At 38.8% G+C, this 15,660-nt stretch overlaps 1 protein-coding gene across 1 annotated transcript in view; it reads left to right on the top strand.

Moving 5' to 3' along the window:
- Nucleotides 1-6,159: 6,159 nt before the first annotated feature.
- ENTHD1 (ENTH domain containing 1) overlaps nt 6,160-15,660 on the top strand; it is a 209,785-nt gene continuing 200,284 nt past the window's right edge. Inside the window, exon 1 of the mRNA XM_007941766.1 lies at nt 6,160-6,508. Within this exon, the coding sequence (XP_007939957.1) occupies nt 6,160-6,508 (349 nt within the window). The remainder of the gene's footprint in view (nt 6,509-15,660) is intronic.

Here is a 15,660-nt window from a genome sequence, read left to right as displayed (position 1 = left end):
AAAAGTATTTGCAATGAACAAGTTAATTGATCTTGCAAAATTCTATCATGTGATCCTCAGCATCATTTGTATCACCAAGGCCATATTTTCCAGCTACTGGAGATTCTTTTTGTTTCCAACTTTTGCATTCCAATCACCAGTAATAATAAATACATCTTGATGGCATATTTGATGAATTTCAGACTACAGAGGTTGGTAAGGATCTTCAGTTTCCTTGTCTTTGGCTTTGGTTAGTGTGTAAATTTGAATATTAGTACTATTAACTGGTCTTCCTTGAGCTCTGGTGGCATAGTGCTTAAGGCATTTGACTGCTAACCAGAAAGCTGGTGGTTCAAACCCACCAGCCACTCCTTGGAAGGAAGATTGGGCAATTGCTTCTGTAGAGATATACCTCAAAAACCCACAGAGGGCTTTCTGTGAGTCGAATCAGCTTGACAGCAGTGAGAGAGTTTTTTGTAAATGAATGGATATTGTTTCCTCACTGACAGCATTGTACTTCAGGATAGATCCCAAAACATTTTTTGTGACAGTGAATGCCACACCATTTCTCTTCAATTTGTCTTTCCTGGCATAGTAGATCATTTGATAATCTGATCATTAAATCAGTAACACCTCCTAATGCCATGATATTCTCTATGATCGTTCTCCTGTATTGACCCTGGCTAGAGCTTATTTCCTCCTGAGTTACCTGACTCTTAAGTCATGTTGATGGGTGGAACCTGTGTGCATGCAAGAGCTGCCTTCGCATAGCACCGCCCTAAGTTCATCTTTGCCTGTAGGCACCCAGCTTCTTAGATGCTGTTGCTATTATTGCCTTATATCTGTGGATAAAGTCAGTTCAGCTTCTCAATCCCCTCTCCTCAACTCTGAAATCCAAAAAGTTTGAAAACCAAAGCATTTCTGTTCTAAGATATATAATTTGGCAGCAAAACATGAACTAAATGGAGGCCATTTGTAGTCTTTATTTCTTCCACTTGGTGTGAATATTTGCTGTTTTGTTGCAGACATGTTAATGTGTTTGATTGTAAAGAGCTTCTCAACATCATGTCATATATAGTATCATGTCATATGTGGTATCGTGTCGTATATGGTGTAGGCTCTGCACTGCTCTTCAAAAATCCCCCCAAATTGGAAATCCACAACTCATATGGCCCCAGGAGTCTTGGATAAAAATAATGGACTAGCAGCTTTGTTTCAGTTGATAATTTACATGATTTCCTCTTTTGATTCAGGTAAGGTCCAAGGAGCTTAAGAGGGTGTGTGTGTGTGTGTGTGTGTGTGTGTAAACAGCCTTGCTGAAGCATTGTGGAGGTGAGCAGTTAAAAAAAACAAAACAAAACACTGAGAGTCCTCATCTTTTACTTTGGGATTATTTAAGGGAGAAAGCTCCTTAACCAAACTAAGCATTTTGAACTCGGGGATCATATTTTATATTTTTATATCCCCCACAAAGCTGTACAAATGATAGGACTCAGGAAATATTTGCTGATTGATTTGAAAATATTTAGTCAAAACTCCAGAATTTTACTTGATAATTAAAAGAACTAGATTATATTTTAAAAATGTTCTGTTTACAATCCAGAGATGTGGAACCAGTGCAAGTTTATTCCAAGGCAGATCATTCATTCGTTCTGTCACTCACGCATCATATATTTCTTGAGTATTTACTATCAGCTAAGTACCTGTTAGGAGCTCTGGTGGCGTAGTGCCTAAGGCATTTGACTGCTAACCAGAAGGCTGGCGATTCAAACCCACCAGTTACTCCTCGGAAGGAAGGTTGGGCAATCTATTTCCATAGTGATACCGCCTCGGAAACCCAAGTAGGGGTCGCTATGAGTCGGGACTGACTTGACAGCAATGAGTTTGGTTTGGTTTTGGTTTAAACACCTGTTAAGTGCTGTGGTGGCACAGTGGTTAAAGCATTCAGGTGCTAATCAAAAGGTGGGCAGCTGGAACCCACCAGCCTCTTTGTGGTAGAAGGATGTGGCAGTCTGTTTCCGTAAAGATGTACTGCGTTGGAAACCCTATGGGGCAGTTCTGCTCAGTTCTAGGGTTGCTTTGTGTCAGAATTGACTTGATGGCAGTGGGCTTTTTTAGGGACCTGTTAGAGAGCCCGAGGAGCTCTGCTGGCATAGTGGATAAGGCATTTGGCTGCTAACCAGAAAGTCGGCTGTTCAAACCCACCAGCTGCTCTTCAGAGGGAAGATGGGGCAATCTGCTTCCTTAAAGGTTTATAGCCTCAAAAACCCAATGGGGGGGAGTCACTGTGAGTCAGAATCCACTCTATGGCAGTGAGTTTGGTTGTTTGATTAGAGAGTCCTGGTGGTGCTGTGGTTAAAGCTATTGGCTGCTAACTGAAAGGTTAGCAGTTGGAACCTACCAGCTGCTCTGTGGGAGAAAGATGTGGCAGTCTGCTTCTGTAAAGATTTACAGTCTTGGAAACTCTTTGGGCAGTTCTACTCTGTCACATAGGGTCGCTATGAGTCAGAATTGACTGAAGGGCAGTGGGTTTGGGTTTGAAGGTACCTGTTAGGAGCCCTGTTGATGCAGTTAGTAAGTGCTCAGCTCTAACCTGAAGGTTGGTTTGAACATACCAGCCTCTCCATGGAATAAAAGGCCTGGCAATCTGCTTCCATGAAGATTACAGCCTTGAAAACCCTGTGGGCAGTTGTGCTCTGTCCTATAGAGTTACTCTGAGTTGGAATCTACTTGGCGGCCCTGGGTTTGTTTATTTTGGAGGTATTGGTGAGGCAGTAGAATTACAGTGCTAAGACGGACCACCATGGTCCCTGACTTCAAGAAGCTTCCAGACTGCTGCTGGGGAAAGGCAGTGAGCCAGTGGATGAGCACAAAGTACAGGTCACCATAAATGCCATGAAGGAAATAAACTGGGTTCTGAGGCAAGTGTAATGGGGAGACCTAAGTAGTTAGCAAGATCAGTGAGGGCCTCGTTCTGGTTCCTTAGTGCCGCTTTGACAGGAATATATCATAAACGGGAGGCCTTAACAAACAGGAGTTTATTCTTACAATTTGGAGGCTTTAAGTCCAAGTTCAAAGTGCCAAGCTCCAGGGGCTATGTGAAAGCCCCTCAGCCTTGGGCTTCAGCTCTTCCTCCAGCTCCCAGCCCACTGAAGCTAGAGGCTTTTCTGCACTCAGACATCTGCTGGCTGCTGAGGCTGCCAAGCCCAAGGTTGACAAGTAAAAAGGCACAGTCCTGAGGTTACCAAACCACACAGTAGGCCATTGATTAAAGTCCATTGTAAGTCCCAAGGTTGGCAGAGCATGGCAGGCTGCTGAACAATGGCACAGCTACATGCAGGATCCAAGCACACCATAAGCTAGAGACCACTCCCAAAGCTACTTCTTATATATGGGCAGCAGACCACATACACAAAGACAGCTACTCAGCTGCTTGTGGTAGATCCCACCATGGAGTTGATTGCCATTCTCATCATGGGGAATAACTACCACTAGCTGCCCAGCCACTTAACCAGGCCCAGCCAAGTTGACATACAGACATAACCACTACAGGCCTCTTGCAGGAACTAACAGATTGGTGACATGAAATACCCCACTTTTTCCTTCCATTTCTAAATATAGAGATTTGGGTAGCCAGAAAACTGAGATCCCGGTGTGGAAATTTACCCTTGTGGGCATTAATTTTGTCTCACATGTCACATCACTGTTATTGAAATCTTTAGGTTATTTGGTGGTATAATTAAACTCAGAATTTGCATACAGTCGGGTATCTAAAATACATGATGAACCAACATATGATTTATAATAAACACCTATGAATTGAACTCCTTGTTAGTCTAAGAAGGCATTGATAGTATAATGATATCTCACATGTTCTTTGGTCATATCACAATGCTTGTCAGGACTTGAAATTAATTTGGTATGCAGATTACTAGGGAAATTGCTGATTAACTGACCCCCATATATTAGTAAATAACAGGAATTCACTTATCTGGACTTCTTTTTTTGTAGTTTTGTCTAATGGTTGGGAATGTATCTAATTCTGGTATGGTGTCAAGCACATCCATTTTAAACTACTATACTGAATAGAAAGCTATTATGTTGGTAATTTTTCTGAGGCAAAAAATTCATTTAAGAATTTTTTTTTTTTTTTTTTACAAATGAAACAATGTCAATTAGAGAATATAGGAAAGTCTGAAAATTAGGATTATCTCTCCAAAATATAGATGGGTAGCTATCCACAAAGAAAAGAAAAGTTTTAATGGCTGCTCGATTCCAGCAAGTTGTGATTCTAACAGAATTTTTTTTAAGTAGACTTGTGAGGAAACAGATCAATATTAGTTGCTGTAAGCCAATGTCAAAGTACATTTCTACATAGAGTGAGTTTGGTAGAGGGGGAAAATGGACAATAGAAAAAGAAAACCCTCATGATTGAAAATTTTAATAGCTTATTGAAACACATCATAAATCAGGTTGTCTCCTCCGGAGTGAATCGGGTAAAAATGTTTGAATTTGAAGTGAAAACAGGAGGGGAAATGAAGTTGTATCAACTTCTCTTTTTCTGAAAAATCTTAATTAAACATTTTTCTGTGTTATTTAAGGTGTATTGTATTTTCATATACAAAAAATTAATTATCCCCTCCTTTTGTTTAATTAAAAAGAAGTGATACTTCATTTAAAATGCTTCTGAAAATTTATGTCTTCCTTAAAAACATACATGGAAATTAATCAAGCCTGTGCTGAAGAATGGGAAGGTCAGTGAAGGAAATAAAGCTAAAAATAACAAACACTTTTGTTTAGATTTTAATGTTTTTTTCTTTGTATGTGTGTACTTTATCTAGTAAAGTCTGATTATAGATCGGCTAGGCTTCATTGGGCCTGGATGCTTGTCAGGACTTGAAATTAATTCGGTACGCCATGTTGGTGGCTGTTAGTGGCAGATCGCTAGGGAAATTGCAGATTAACTGACCCACATTGATGCAAAGTAATGAGGAGGAAAGGCAGTGGTTTCTGGTGCCCCATGAATTGACATCACAATCATTAATGGTTTGGGGGCTGCATACACCTTTTATGCTTTACCATACCAATCAAAATGGGCCTATTTTTTGTGTCTTCTCTAGAGCACTGACAGACCACCCTGATCATTCCAGGCCTTAGGGAAATCTCTACACTGTTTGAATCTCACTGTTGACACTACTTAATCCTAAACTCAGACTTCTTTTTCTAAAACTGAGGAAAGTAATTCAATTTTCTCCTCAAACTCACCAGCCCTACCTGGACTGAAATATTAGTTCCAGGTACCATGAGTTAGCTGTGGAGTCCACTGAGGTACAACACCCCTTTTTAGATGAATAAAAAAGTGAAATCTGATTCTAATGGCTTTAGTTCTCCAAAGAATAGCGACCCCTCCTTGGATTTCTGAGGTGGTATCACTATGGAATAAGATAGTCTTCCTTCTGAGGAGTGGCTTGTGGGAGTGGCTGGTGGGTTTGAACTGCCAGCCTTCTGGTTAGCAGTCAAGTGCCTTAGGCACTATTGCCACAAGGACTCCCATAAGAAAGTAAGATCTGATTCTGATGGCTTTAGTTCTCCAAAGCATACAATCAGAGAGGGTCACTTGATGAATCTGAGAGTCCGTGTTAACTAATTTCAGGGCATAATGTTTTGTTTGCGGCAATATATCTCAAGCTTAACATGTCATAGCACAAGTCGCATTTTCTTATCTAACTTGCCCACTGTCCATGGGATGGATGGTTTGTGATCATTTTATTTCTAGGTAAAGAAGTTGAATGATGTTTTCTTTGGAAACTTTTAGGACTAGAAAGTCTATCCATGTTTCTTTAAATGAAATAGGCCAATCACTTATGAGGGGTTTCGTCATGCCTATCCTAGGAAAATTTATATGATACCCTCAATTCTGGCTGATAAGTGAGGGGCTAATTTAGAAACACGCACCTAGATTTTTCAGACTGACTTGGTCCTCTAAAACCATTTTTAAAAAATGTTTAACTTACATATTTTTGTGTTTTCCTTTGCAGGAAATTGATACGGTGTCAACATGGAGATTAATCATTTGTATTTGGAAACAGCAGAACTGGGGACCAATGACCTTTCAAGAGCTTTATAAACCAGTTACACAAACTCTTATTCCATTACTCTCATCCCCCATCTCACCTTCCTATGGCATTCAGGAGGCAAGTGAAAAATTTCGTGAAAAATTACTCAGATGCTGAAATCAAAGTCAGGGAAGCGACTTCTAATGACCCTTGGGGTCCTTCTAGTTCTCTGATGCTAGACATCAGCGACCTGACTTTCAACACGATTTCTCTGTCCGAGATCATGAACATGCTATGGCAGAGACTCGATGACCATGGGAAGAACTGGCGCCATGTGTACAAGTCCCTTACGCTAATGGATTATCTCATCAAGAACGGATCAAAGAAAGTCATCCAGCATTGCAGAGAGAGGTTCTGTAACCTTCAGACACTGAAAGAATTTCAGCACATTGACGAAGCTGGAAAAGACCAAGGTAACAGTTAAAGATGTCAATAGAGCATGTCAACAGAATTAGGAGCTTTGGAGGGATCGTTTTGAACTGGGAGCTGGGGAAAAATTGTTCCCTAGAACAGTAATAGTTTCCAGTTTAATCCTTTGTGTTGACTCTTAGAGAACAATATCTTTTTTTTTTTTCCCCAAAAAAAGAATATGTCCAACTAACACACTTAGGTTCCAATAACATGATACCTCGTAGGAAGTGAATAAAGTGAATAAAACAGGAGGCATGGCAATTTGGTATAATAAAGTCACTGTAATTCATAATTGTAATTAGATAAATTTAGTCATAAATGTAAGGAAGTGTTTCCAAAGGCTGTAAAATCTTCAAAGACTATTGAGATGGAAATAGTTATAGTCAAATATTTAGGTCATAAAATCATTCTGTTGGGGGTGGAGGAGGTGAAGTGGGGAAAGGGTATGTATATAGAAAGCGGAGCTGATTCAGTAGTGTCTCCTGTTCTGTAATGGTGAAAGAGTCAGCGCTTTCTCCCTAGCTAATGTGAAAGAGTGATTGTGCTTAAAGTAAATAGACTGATGAATCATGAGGAAAGGGTAAGATTCAGTGCAGTCTCGGTGTTAAGTATACATTTTGAATTTGAAGTATTTGATTACTTGTCAGATGTGTATATATGTGTGGTATTTTATCTATTGGAATTTTATTAGACAGAACACTCCATACCCTAGAATACGCTGAATAGTTTATCAAACTCTCTGAAATACAGAAATATAGTGAAATGTGCTTATACCTTCACTGTGTCATTTTTCAAGATATATTGTTTAAATTTGACAGCTTTAGCTTTAGATTTTAATGACTACACTGTATATATTTCCCAACCTTTTGAAAAATCATATGAACAGGTTTTGGAAAAATAGATATTTACAGCAACATAATACAGTCTTGATTCAATATCTGTGGTGCAATGAGTTACTTGGTATAGCTTTTCTAGTCATAGTCTTTATAACTCCCATTGGATTACTAGGTGGGACGATGCAAATAAGGTGTGTAGAAGTCTGATGTTGGGATTGGTTAGTTTTGTCACTCTGCCAGGCTTAAAGTGAGCCCTCCTGGAGTCAGAGAGGGGGTCTCACTGCCATCAAGAGAGAAGAGCTGGAGGTGAAGTGGAGTGCACCCTTGGACCTGAGAGCCCTGCACTAGACCTCCTTGGCAGAGAGATATCCCAGCAGAGATGGCAGCGGTGGAACCACGAGTCATGAGACAGAGCGACGGGCTTACCTGGCCCATGGAGAGAGAGCTGAGTGCCCCTGGGCAGGAGGCTTGCTGGCAGAGTGGGGTGCACCTAGGTGTACCTATTGGCAGAGCTAAAAGAGCTTTGTAACATTTACCTGAGCGGGGCAGAGGCCAGGCTGAAAGGCCAAGGGCCAGAGAGGTGTGTCTGAGGGCACAGCAGAGGGGAGATTGTCCTGATAGAAGAATTATATCCTGAGCACGTTCCTGGGCCTGAATTGTAGCCTGTTACTTTCCTAATAAACCCCATAATTGTGAGTATTGTCTGTGAGTTCTGTGTGGCCATTGCAACAATTATCAAACCCGGCAGAGAAGTGAGTACGGTGGGAGGGATGGTTGGTGTCAGAATTGGTAAAAGGCTGGAGGGTGGCAACATGTCTGGCCTCATAGGAATAAACCTTGGGCTGCTGATGGTGATTCTGTCTTCCTCTTGTGAAGTTAGAGGAGATCAGAAAATGTTGCCTCCATGTACTATTTGCAAAAGCAAATCATTTTTCACTACAATGAACAAATCTTTCATAGAAAGATTGTTTTCTGTTCTTGTACACAAGAAATAAAATATTGTTGAGTGAATGGCACTCAGCAGTTGGCTTAGCAAGCAATGGTAGGTAAACTATTAAATAGCAATAGACAGATTCATAACTCTATAGAGAATTGACATTAGATTGCAAACATTTTAAGCGTGGCCCTTTGCTTAACATATATTATACACCTTTCTTAACATGTACTATACTTAGGAAGGGAAGCATTTGCTGTAATAACAAACGCATAGTTCTATGGATTTAGTAATAGAGGCGAACATTTTAGTCCTAGAATACTGATTCCAGTCGTGCTGGTTGGTAGTGCTATAAACAGCTAGACCATGAGAATTATTTCTGTGAGAACTTAATTTGTGGATTGTTTTTGAAATTCCTAGTAAGCTCTTGTTCCATAGTGAAAGTATTAGGGCTTTTCGGAATAGCAACTTAGTGCCAAAATGAGTGTGAGTAAATGTCCACTGCTAAGAATGGAAATTCCAGAACATTTCATTGTGCTTATGTAGAACCTGCACGTAAACTGCACAAGAGGCAGTCTTTTGAACAGAATAAGAGGATACTCCATGGTTTAAAATCAGGGAAGTTGTGTGTCAAGGTGGTATCATTTCAGTATACACTCAATCTATATGCTGAGCAAATAATCCGAAAAGTTAAAGTATATGAAGAAGAGCGTGCCATCAGGATTGGAGGAAGACTCATTAACAGTCAACAATAGGCTGATGATACACCCTTGCTTGCTGAAAGTGAAGAGGTCTTAAAGGATTTTTATGAAGATCAAAGACTATAGCCTTCAGAATGAAGTATACCTCAACATAAAGAAAATAAAATCTGGACTGGTAAGCAACATCATAATAAATGGAGAAAAGAGTGAAGGTATCAAGGATTTCATTTTACTTGGATCCACAGTCAGCACCCTTCAAAGCAAGAGTCAAGAAATCAAGCAATGTATTACATCAGGCAAATCTACTGCAAAAGATCTTTTTAAAGTGTTAAAGAGCAAAAGTGTCACTTTGAGGACTTAGGTGTGCCTAACCCAAGCCATGGTATTTTCAGTTACCTCATATGTGTGCAAAATCTTGACAATGAATAAGTAAGACCAAAGAAGCATTGATGCTTTTGAATTACTGTGTTGGCGAAGAATATTGACTATACCATGGACTTCCAGAATAATGAACAAATCTGTCTTGGAAGAAGTACAACCAGAATGCACCTTGCAAGTGAGGATGGTGAGACTTTATCTCACATATTTTGGATATGTTATCAGGAGGGACCAGTCCCTGGAGAAGGACATCATGTCTGTAAAGTAGAGGGGTCAGCAAAAAAGAGGAAGACCCTCAACAACATGGATTGACATAGTGGCTGCAACAATGGCTTCAGACATGGCAACGACTGTGAGGATGTCTCAGGACCAGCCGGTGTTTCGTTCTGTTGTCCATGGGCTCGTGATGAGTTGGAACTGTCTTGAAGCACCTAATAGCAACAACAACTTCTTGAAGATTGAAGTATAATTCACATGCTGTAAAATTCATACCTTAAAAGTGTGCAATTTGATATTTTTAGTGTATTCTCAAAGTCCTGCAACTATGACCCTATCTATTTCCAGACATTTTCATCACTGGAAAAAGAACTCTATACCTATTAGCAGTCATTCCTCATTTTCCTTGTTCTCTGCCAACTACTCATCTCTTCTCTGTCTCTGTGGATTTGCCTATCTGGACATTTCATATAAATGGAATTCTATAATATCTGGCCTTTTGTGTCTGGCTTTTTTCACTTGACATAATGTTTTCAAGGTTCATCCATGCTATAGCATGAGTAAGCACTTTATTCCTTTTTATGGCTGAATAATGTTCTATTGGATGTATTGCATTCTGTTTATCCATTTGTCATTTGATGGACGTTTGGGTTATTTCTACTTTTCTGCTGATATAAACATCCAGGCATAAGATTTTGTGTAGATATAAGTTTTCATTTCTCCTGGGTATATACCTAGGAGTGAAATTGCTGGGTCATATGATAACTTTATGTTTAACATTTGGAGGAGCTGCCAAACACTTTTCCAAAGTGGCTGCACCATTTTACAGTCCCACCAGCAAAGTATTAAGGTTCCAATTTCTCTCTATCCTTGCCAACACTTGTTATTACTCACCTTTTTTATTATAGGCATCCTAGCGAGTGTGAAGTGGTATCTCATTGTAGTTTTAATTTGCATTTTAATGCCTAATGATGTTGAACATCTTTTCGTGAACTTACTGGCCATTTTTGCCTCTTATGCATGTGGAAGCTAGACAATGAAAATGAAGACAGAAGAAAAATTGATGCACTTTAACTATGGTATTGGTGAAGAATTATGAACATACTATGGAATGCCAGGGGAGCTCTGGTCACATAGTGCCTAAGGGTTTGACTGCTAAACAGAAGGCTGGTGGTTCTAACCCCCCTGCCACTCCTCGGAAGAAAGGTTAGGCAATCTACTTCCATAGGGATGCTGCCTCGGAAACCCAGGGAGGGTTTTTTTGGTATGGACTACCAGAAGAATGAGTAAATCAGTCTTAGAAAAAATACAACCAGATTATCTCCTTAGAGGTGAAGAGGTGAAATGTCAGCTCACCTGCCTTGGGCATGTCATGAAGAAAGACAGATCATTTGAAAAGGACATCAAGGTTGGTAAAGTTGGAAACTCATTGGAAACCCTGAATGAGATGGATTGACACCATAGCAGAACAATGGACGTAAACACTTCAACAGTGAGGAAGATAGCAGAGAGTCGGTAGGGCGACATTTCATTCTGTTATACATAAGGTCGCTGTAAGTTAGAGCTGGCTCAGTGGCACCTAACAAGAACAGCATTGACAATTTGCATATCTTTTGTTGAGAAATGTCTGTTCAAATCCTTTGACCATTTTTGATTGGGTTATTTTTCTTTTTATTGTTAAGTTTTTAGTGTTCTTTATGTATTCTGAAGAATATCAGTTAGGTGATTTTCAAATATCTTCTTCCATTCTGTGGGTTGTCTTTTCACTTCTTTGATGTGTCCGTGGATACATTAAAGTTTCCAGTTTTGAGGAAGTCCAGTTGATCTAATTAAAAATTTTTTTTGTCGCGTGTGCTTTAGGTGTCACCTGTAAGAAACCGTTGCCTAATCCAAAGTCATGGAGATTTGTACCTTTGTTTTCTTCTAAGAGTTTTATGGTTTTAGCTCTTACATTTAAGTCTGGGATCTATTTTGAATTGAATTTTATATATGATGAAGTGGGGGGTCCACTTTTACTCTTTTGCATGTTTTGCAGTTGCCCTGGTCCCATTTGTTAAAAAGACTGTTATTTCCCTCTTTGAATTGTATTGACACCATTGTTGAAAATAGGTTGATCATAGATATGTGAGTTGATAATCTGGACTCTCAATGCTATTGCATCGATCTGTACGTCTGTCCTTATGTCAGTACCGTATTTGTAGCTTTGTAGTAAGTTTTGGAATTTGAAAGTGTGAGCTCTTCAATGTTATTCCTTTTCAAGATTATTTTAGCTATTCTCATTCCCTTGCATTTCCACATGAAGGTTAGAATTAGCTTGTCATTTTCTACAAAAAAAGCAAATAGAATTTTTAGTAAGGTTGCATTGAATCAGTAAAGCTGTTTGGGGAATTTTGCCATCTTAACAGTACTAAATCTTCCACTCCATGAATATTGGATGTCATTCCATTTATTTAGGCTTTGTTTGATTTCTCTCTACAGCATTTTGTAGTTTTCAATACAGGTCTTGCACTTCTTATGTTTATTCCTCAATATCTTACTCTTTTTGGTGCTGTTATGAATAGAATTTTAAAATTTCATTTTTTGATTGATCATTACAAGTGTACAGAAGTACAACTGATTTTTGTATATCGATCTTGCATACTGTAACCTTGTTGAACTAGTTTATTAGCTCTGCAAATACCAAACCAGACTTACTGCCGTTGAGTCGGATCTGACTCATAGCGACCCCTCCTTGGGTTTCCAAGGTGGTATCACTTTAGAAGTAGATTGCCTTCCTTCTGAGGAGTGGCTGGTGGGTTTGAGCTGCCAGCCTTCTGGTTAGCAGTCAAATGCCTTAGGCACTACACCACCAGAGCAGTAGAGATAGTTTAACTTCTTCTTTCCAATCTGGATGCCTCTTACTTCTTTTTCTTGCCTAATTTCCCTGACTAGAACTTCTAGTACTATGTTGAATAGAAGTGATAAGAGGGGATATCCTGATCTTGCTGTTAAGTTCAGTAGGAAAGCTTCTAATTTTTCCACCATTAAGTATGTGGCTTTTTGTAGATGCTCTTTATTAGGTTGAGGACATTCCCTTCTATCCCTAGTTTGATGAGTGTCTTTTATCATGAAGTGGTGTTGAATTTTGTCACATGTTGTTTTTCTGCACCTGTTGAGATGATCATGTGTTTTATTCCCTTTATTCTATTGATATATTACATTGATTGATTTTTGTATGTTGAGGCAACTTTACATTTGTGGGATAAATCCCACTTGGTCATGGTGTATATCCCCTCTCTCTCTCTTTTCTTTTTTTTTTTTCAAGTGTTTATTTTAGGTTAGATTGAGGCTTGATAATGAAATCAAAGAAAATCTTTATTGTTTTGGTCACGCTGTGCTTCATGATCCAGAAATAATGAAGATATAAACTACCGTGAGAATTTTTTTTTTTCTTAAAAATCAAAATAGAACACTAATTAAAATTTTGCATCCTCAAGAGTCAGGTGGAAAACAGGGCAGATTAATAGTGAGTGGAATATAATATAGTAGTGCCTAAGGCATTTGACTGCTAACCAAAAGGCTGGCGGTTCAAACCCAGCAGCCACTCCTTGGAAGGAAAGTTGGGCAATCTACTTCCGTAGTGATACTGCCTCGGAAACCCAAGGAGGGGTCACTATGAATTGGATCCTGCTCGACGGCAGTGAGTGATTTTTTTTTGTGATACACAGAGCAATTATTTTCAGTCACAATACTAAGCACTATGATGGTTTTACAAAATGAAAAGATCAGGCCCTGTTCCAAAAGCTTTTATGAGCAATTTTGAGAGATAAATAAAGTATGTTTAGATAAAATATAACAGTACACAAAGAGAAAAAACCTGTTTATTCATTTCTATCTAGGCATAAATATGTACCCTTGTACCTAGATAGACTGTATACAAGGTGTGTATATGTTTATATCCACCATCATAAAGGTCTTATAAATTTTCAACACTTGGGCTTAGAAAAGCTGAGTACAAATATACTATACTAGACTTTGTAAACAGCAGGAGAACAAGAAAAATACATTCAAACTGAGATGTCAATAGAAGCACAGTATGTAGTCTATTTACTTGTTGATTAGAGAAACATTAGCTGCTTATTGATAAAATTTGTACACATTATTTATTAATTTAATAGTATTATTTATTGATGGAAATGATTCTGTTAGAAAATATTACTTATTTTGTCTTTGGCGTAGTAGGTAAGGCATTTGGCTGCTAACCAGAAGGTCTGTGGTTCAAACCCATTAACTGCTCCAAGGCAGAAGATGAGGCAATGTACTTCCATAAAGATTTACAGCCTTGGAAACCCAGTGAGGGTCACTATGAGTTGGCAGTGACTCAATGCCAGTGGGTTTGGTTTTTGGGTTATTTTTTCTTTATCTTTTACACCTTTCTGTTTTTATGTTTATTTTATAATGAGTAAAATATTATTAGAATAGGAGCTTTTAGTATCATTTAATTGATAAATAAATGGATACGTATTGGGTGTGCAGCTAGAAATTTGTTCCTGATGTGGTATGTAGTCAAAAAGTTTGGAAACCACTGGCTGTCAGGATAAAGTCCAGGCCCCTTAGCACATTCTCAATCTAGGTTTCCACTCTTGTTTCCTTATCCTTCAATCTAGTACATTGTATCACCAGGCATTCTTAATATATTATTTGCTTACACATCTCTGTGCTTGTACTTATGATGTTACTTCTTCCCTGGAATATTCTTTCCTTTCTATCTGTCTACGGAACGCTTACCCTTCAGATCCTAGCTCAGAGGTCTTTATCCATGCCCCTAACTCTTCCTTCTTTCCCTCACTAGGCGGAATTAATTGGTACAACACTTCATTCATAGTATCATTGGGCTGCTTTTCATGGTATATTTAAAAAGTCTATTTATTATATATATTTTTTTCTTAATTAAATTCTGAGAGCATGTACCATATATTAATGATCTTTTTGCCATGAGGCCTTGACACATGGTAGGCAGTCAGCGCATTTTTATTGAATGTAACTCATTAAAAAAGAAAAGAAAAGAAAAAAAGCCAGAGGCTTGAGGAAGGAAATGTGATTATTGAAAAACAACTTGATAAAGATTTTGTTCAGTGGGGGAAGAAGAAAGGTAGAGTGTGAACTCAATACCAAGAAATTAATGAAAGAAAAGTTATAGTTATCCAAGTAATGTGTAAATAGGGTATAAATGTTGTAAAGACAAAGGAAAAAGGGTAAGAGTAGAAGATGCTTAGAACAAAGACGTTCTCGCTTTCCCAACGGCTTTTGCGCCTGCTGGCCCTCGCCCAGAATGTTCTTCCGGATGCCGAGGGGCTCCCACGCAGTCTTCAGGTCTTTGCTCAGAAAGTCTTCTTCCTGGTGAGGCCCTCTACAACTGCCCTCTTTGCACCCCCTTGTTGCGTTGGCATGCTCTAGACATGTTGTCTGTTTTTTTTTCTCCGTAGTGTTTCTCATCTGACATAGTGTACATTTTATTTTATTATTTCCTTACTGTGTGGTGGCCTAGTGCCTAAGACATTAGACTGCTAACCTGAAGGCTGGTGGTTCAAACCACCAGCCACTCCTCAGAAGGAAGGTTGGACAATCTACTTCTATAGTGAAACTGCCTCGGAAACCCAAGGAGGGGTCACTATGAGTTGGCTCTGACTTGATAGCAGTGTGTATGTGTCTGTCTAGTCCTGCTAGAATGTAAATTTCATGAGGGCAGGGACATTTTATGTTTGTCTGTCCTTCCATGCTCTATCTCCAGCATCTACAATGGCTCCCGTCATATAATATGTGCTAAATAATTAATGATAGTAACAATGATTAAAAGTAAAAGTTGGGAAATGCAGGATAAGCTTATTTTCAAATAACATTGTATGTTTAAATAATGAGCTCCATATGTTTTTCTTTAACCTATGTTTTTCTTTAACCTCCAGGTAGCTTTTTGGTTGAAGTACCTCTGTATTTAAAGCAATGAATCCTATTGTTAATATGAAAAAATATATATTTTTTTTTTATTAGGATTTGGGTGAAGATTTACAGAGTAAATTCACTTTTCATACAGCAGTTCACATATACTTTGT

The sequence above is a fragment of the Orycteropus afer genome, unplaced genomic scaffold (assembly GCF_000298275.1).
Source record: "Orycteropus afer afer isolate SDZICR_OR568_19922 unplaced genomic scaffold, OryAfe1.0 scaffold00083, whole genome shotgun sequence".
NCBI lineage: Eukaryota > Metazoa > Chordata > Mammalia > Tubulidentata > Orycteropodidae > Orycteropus > Orycteropus afer.
This window is presented reverse-complemented; position numbering and strand designations above follow the sequence as displayed.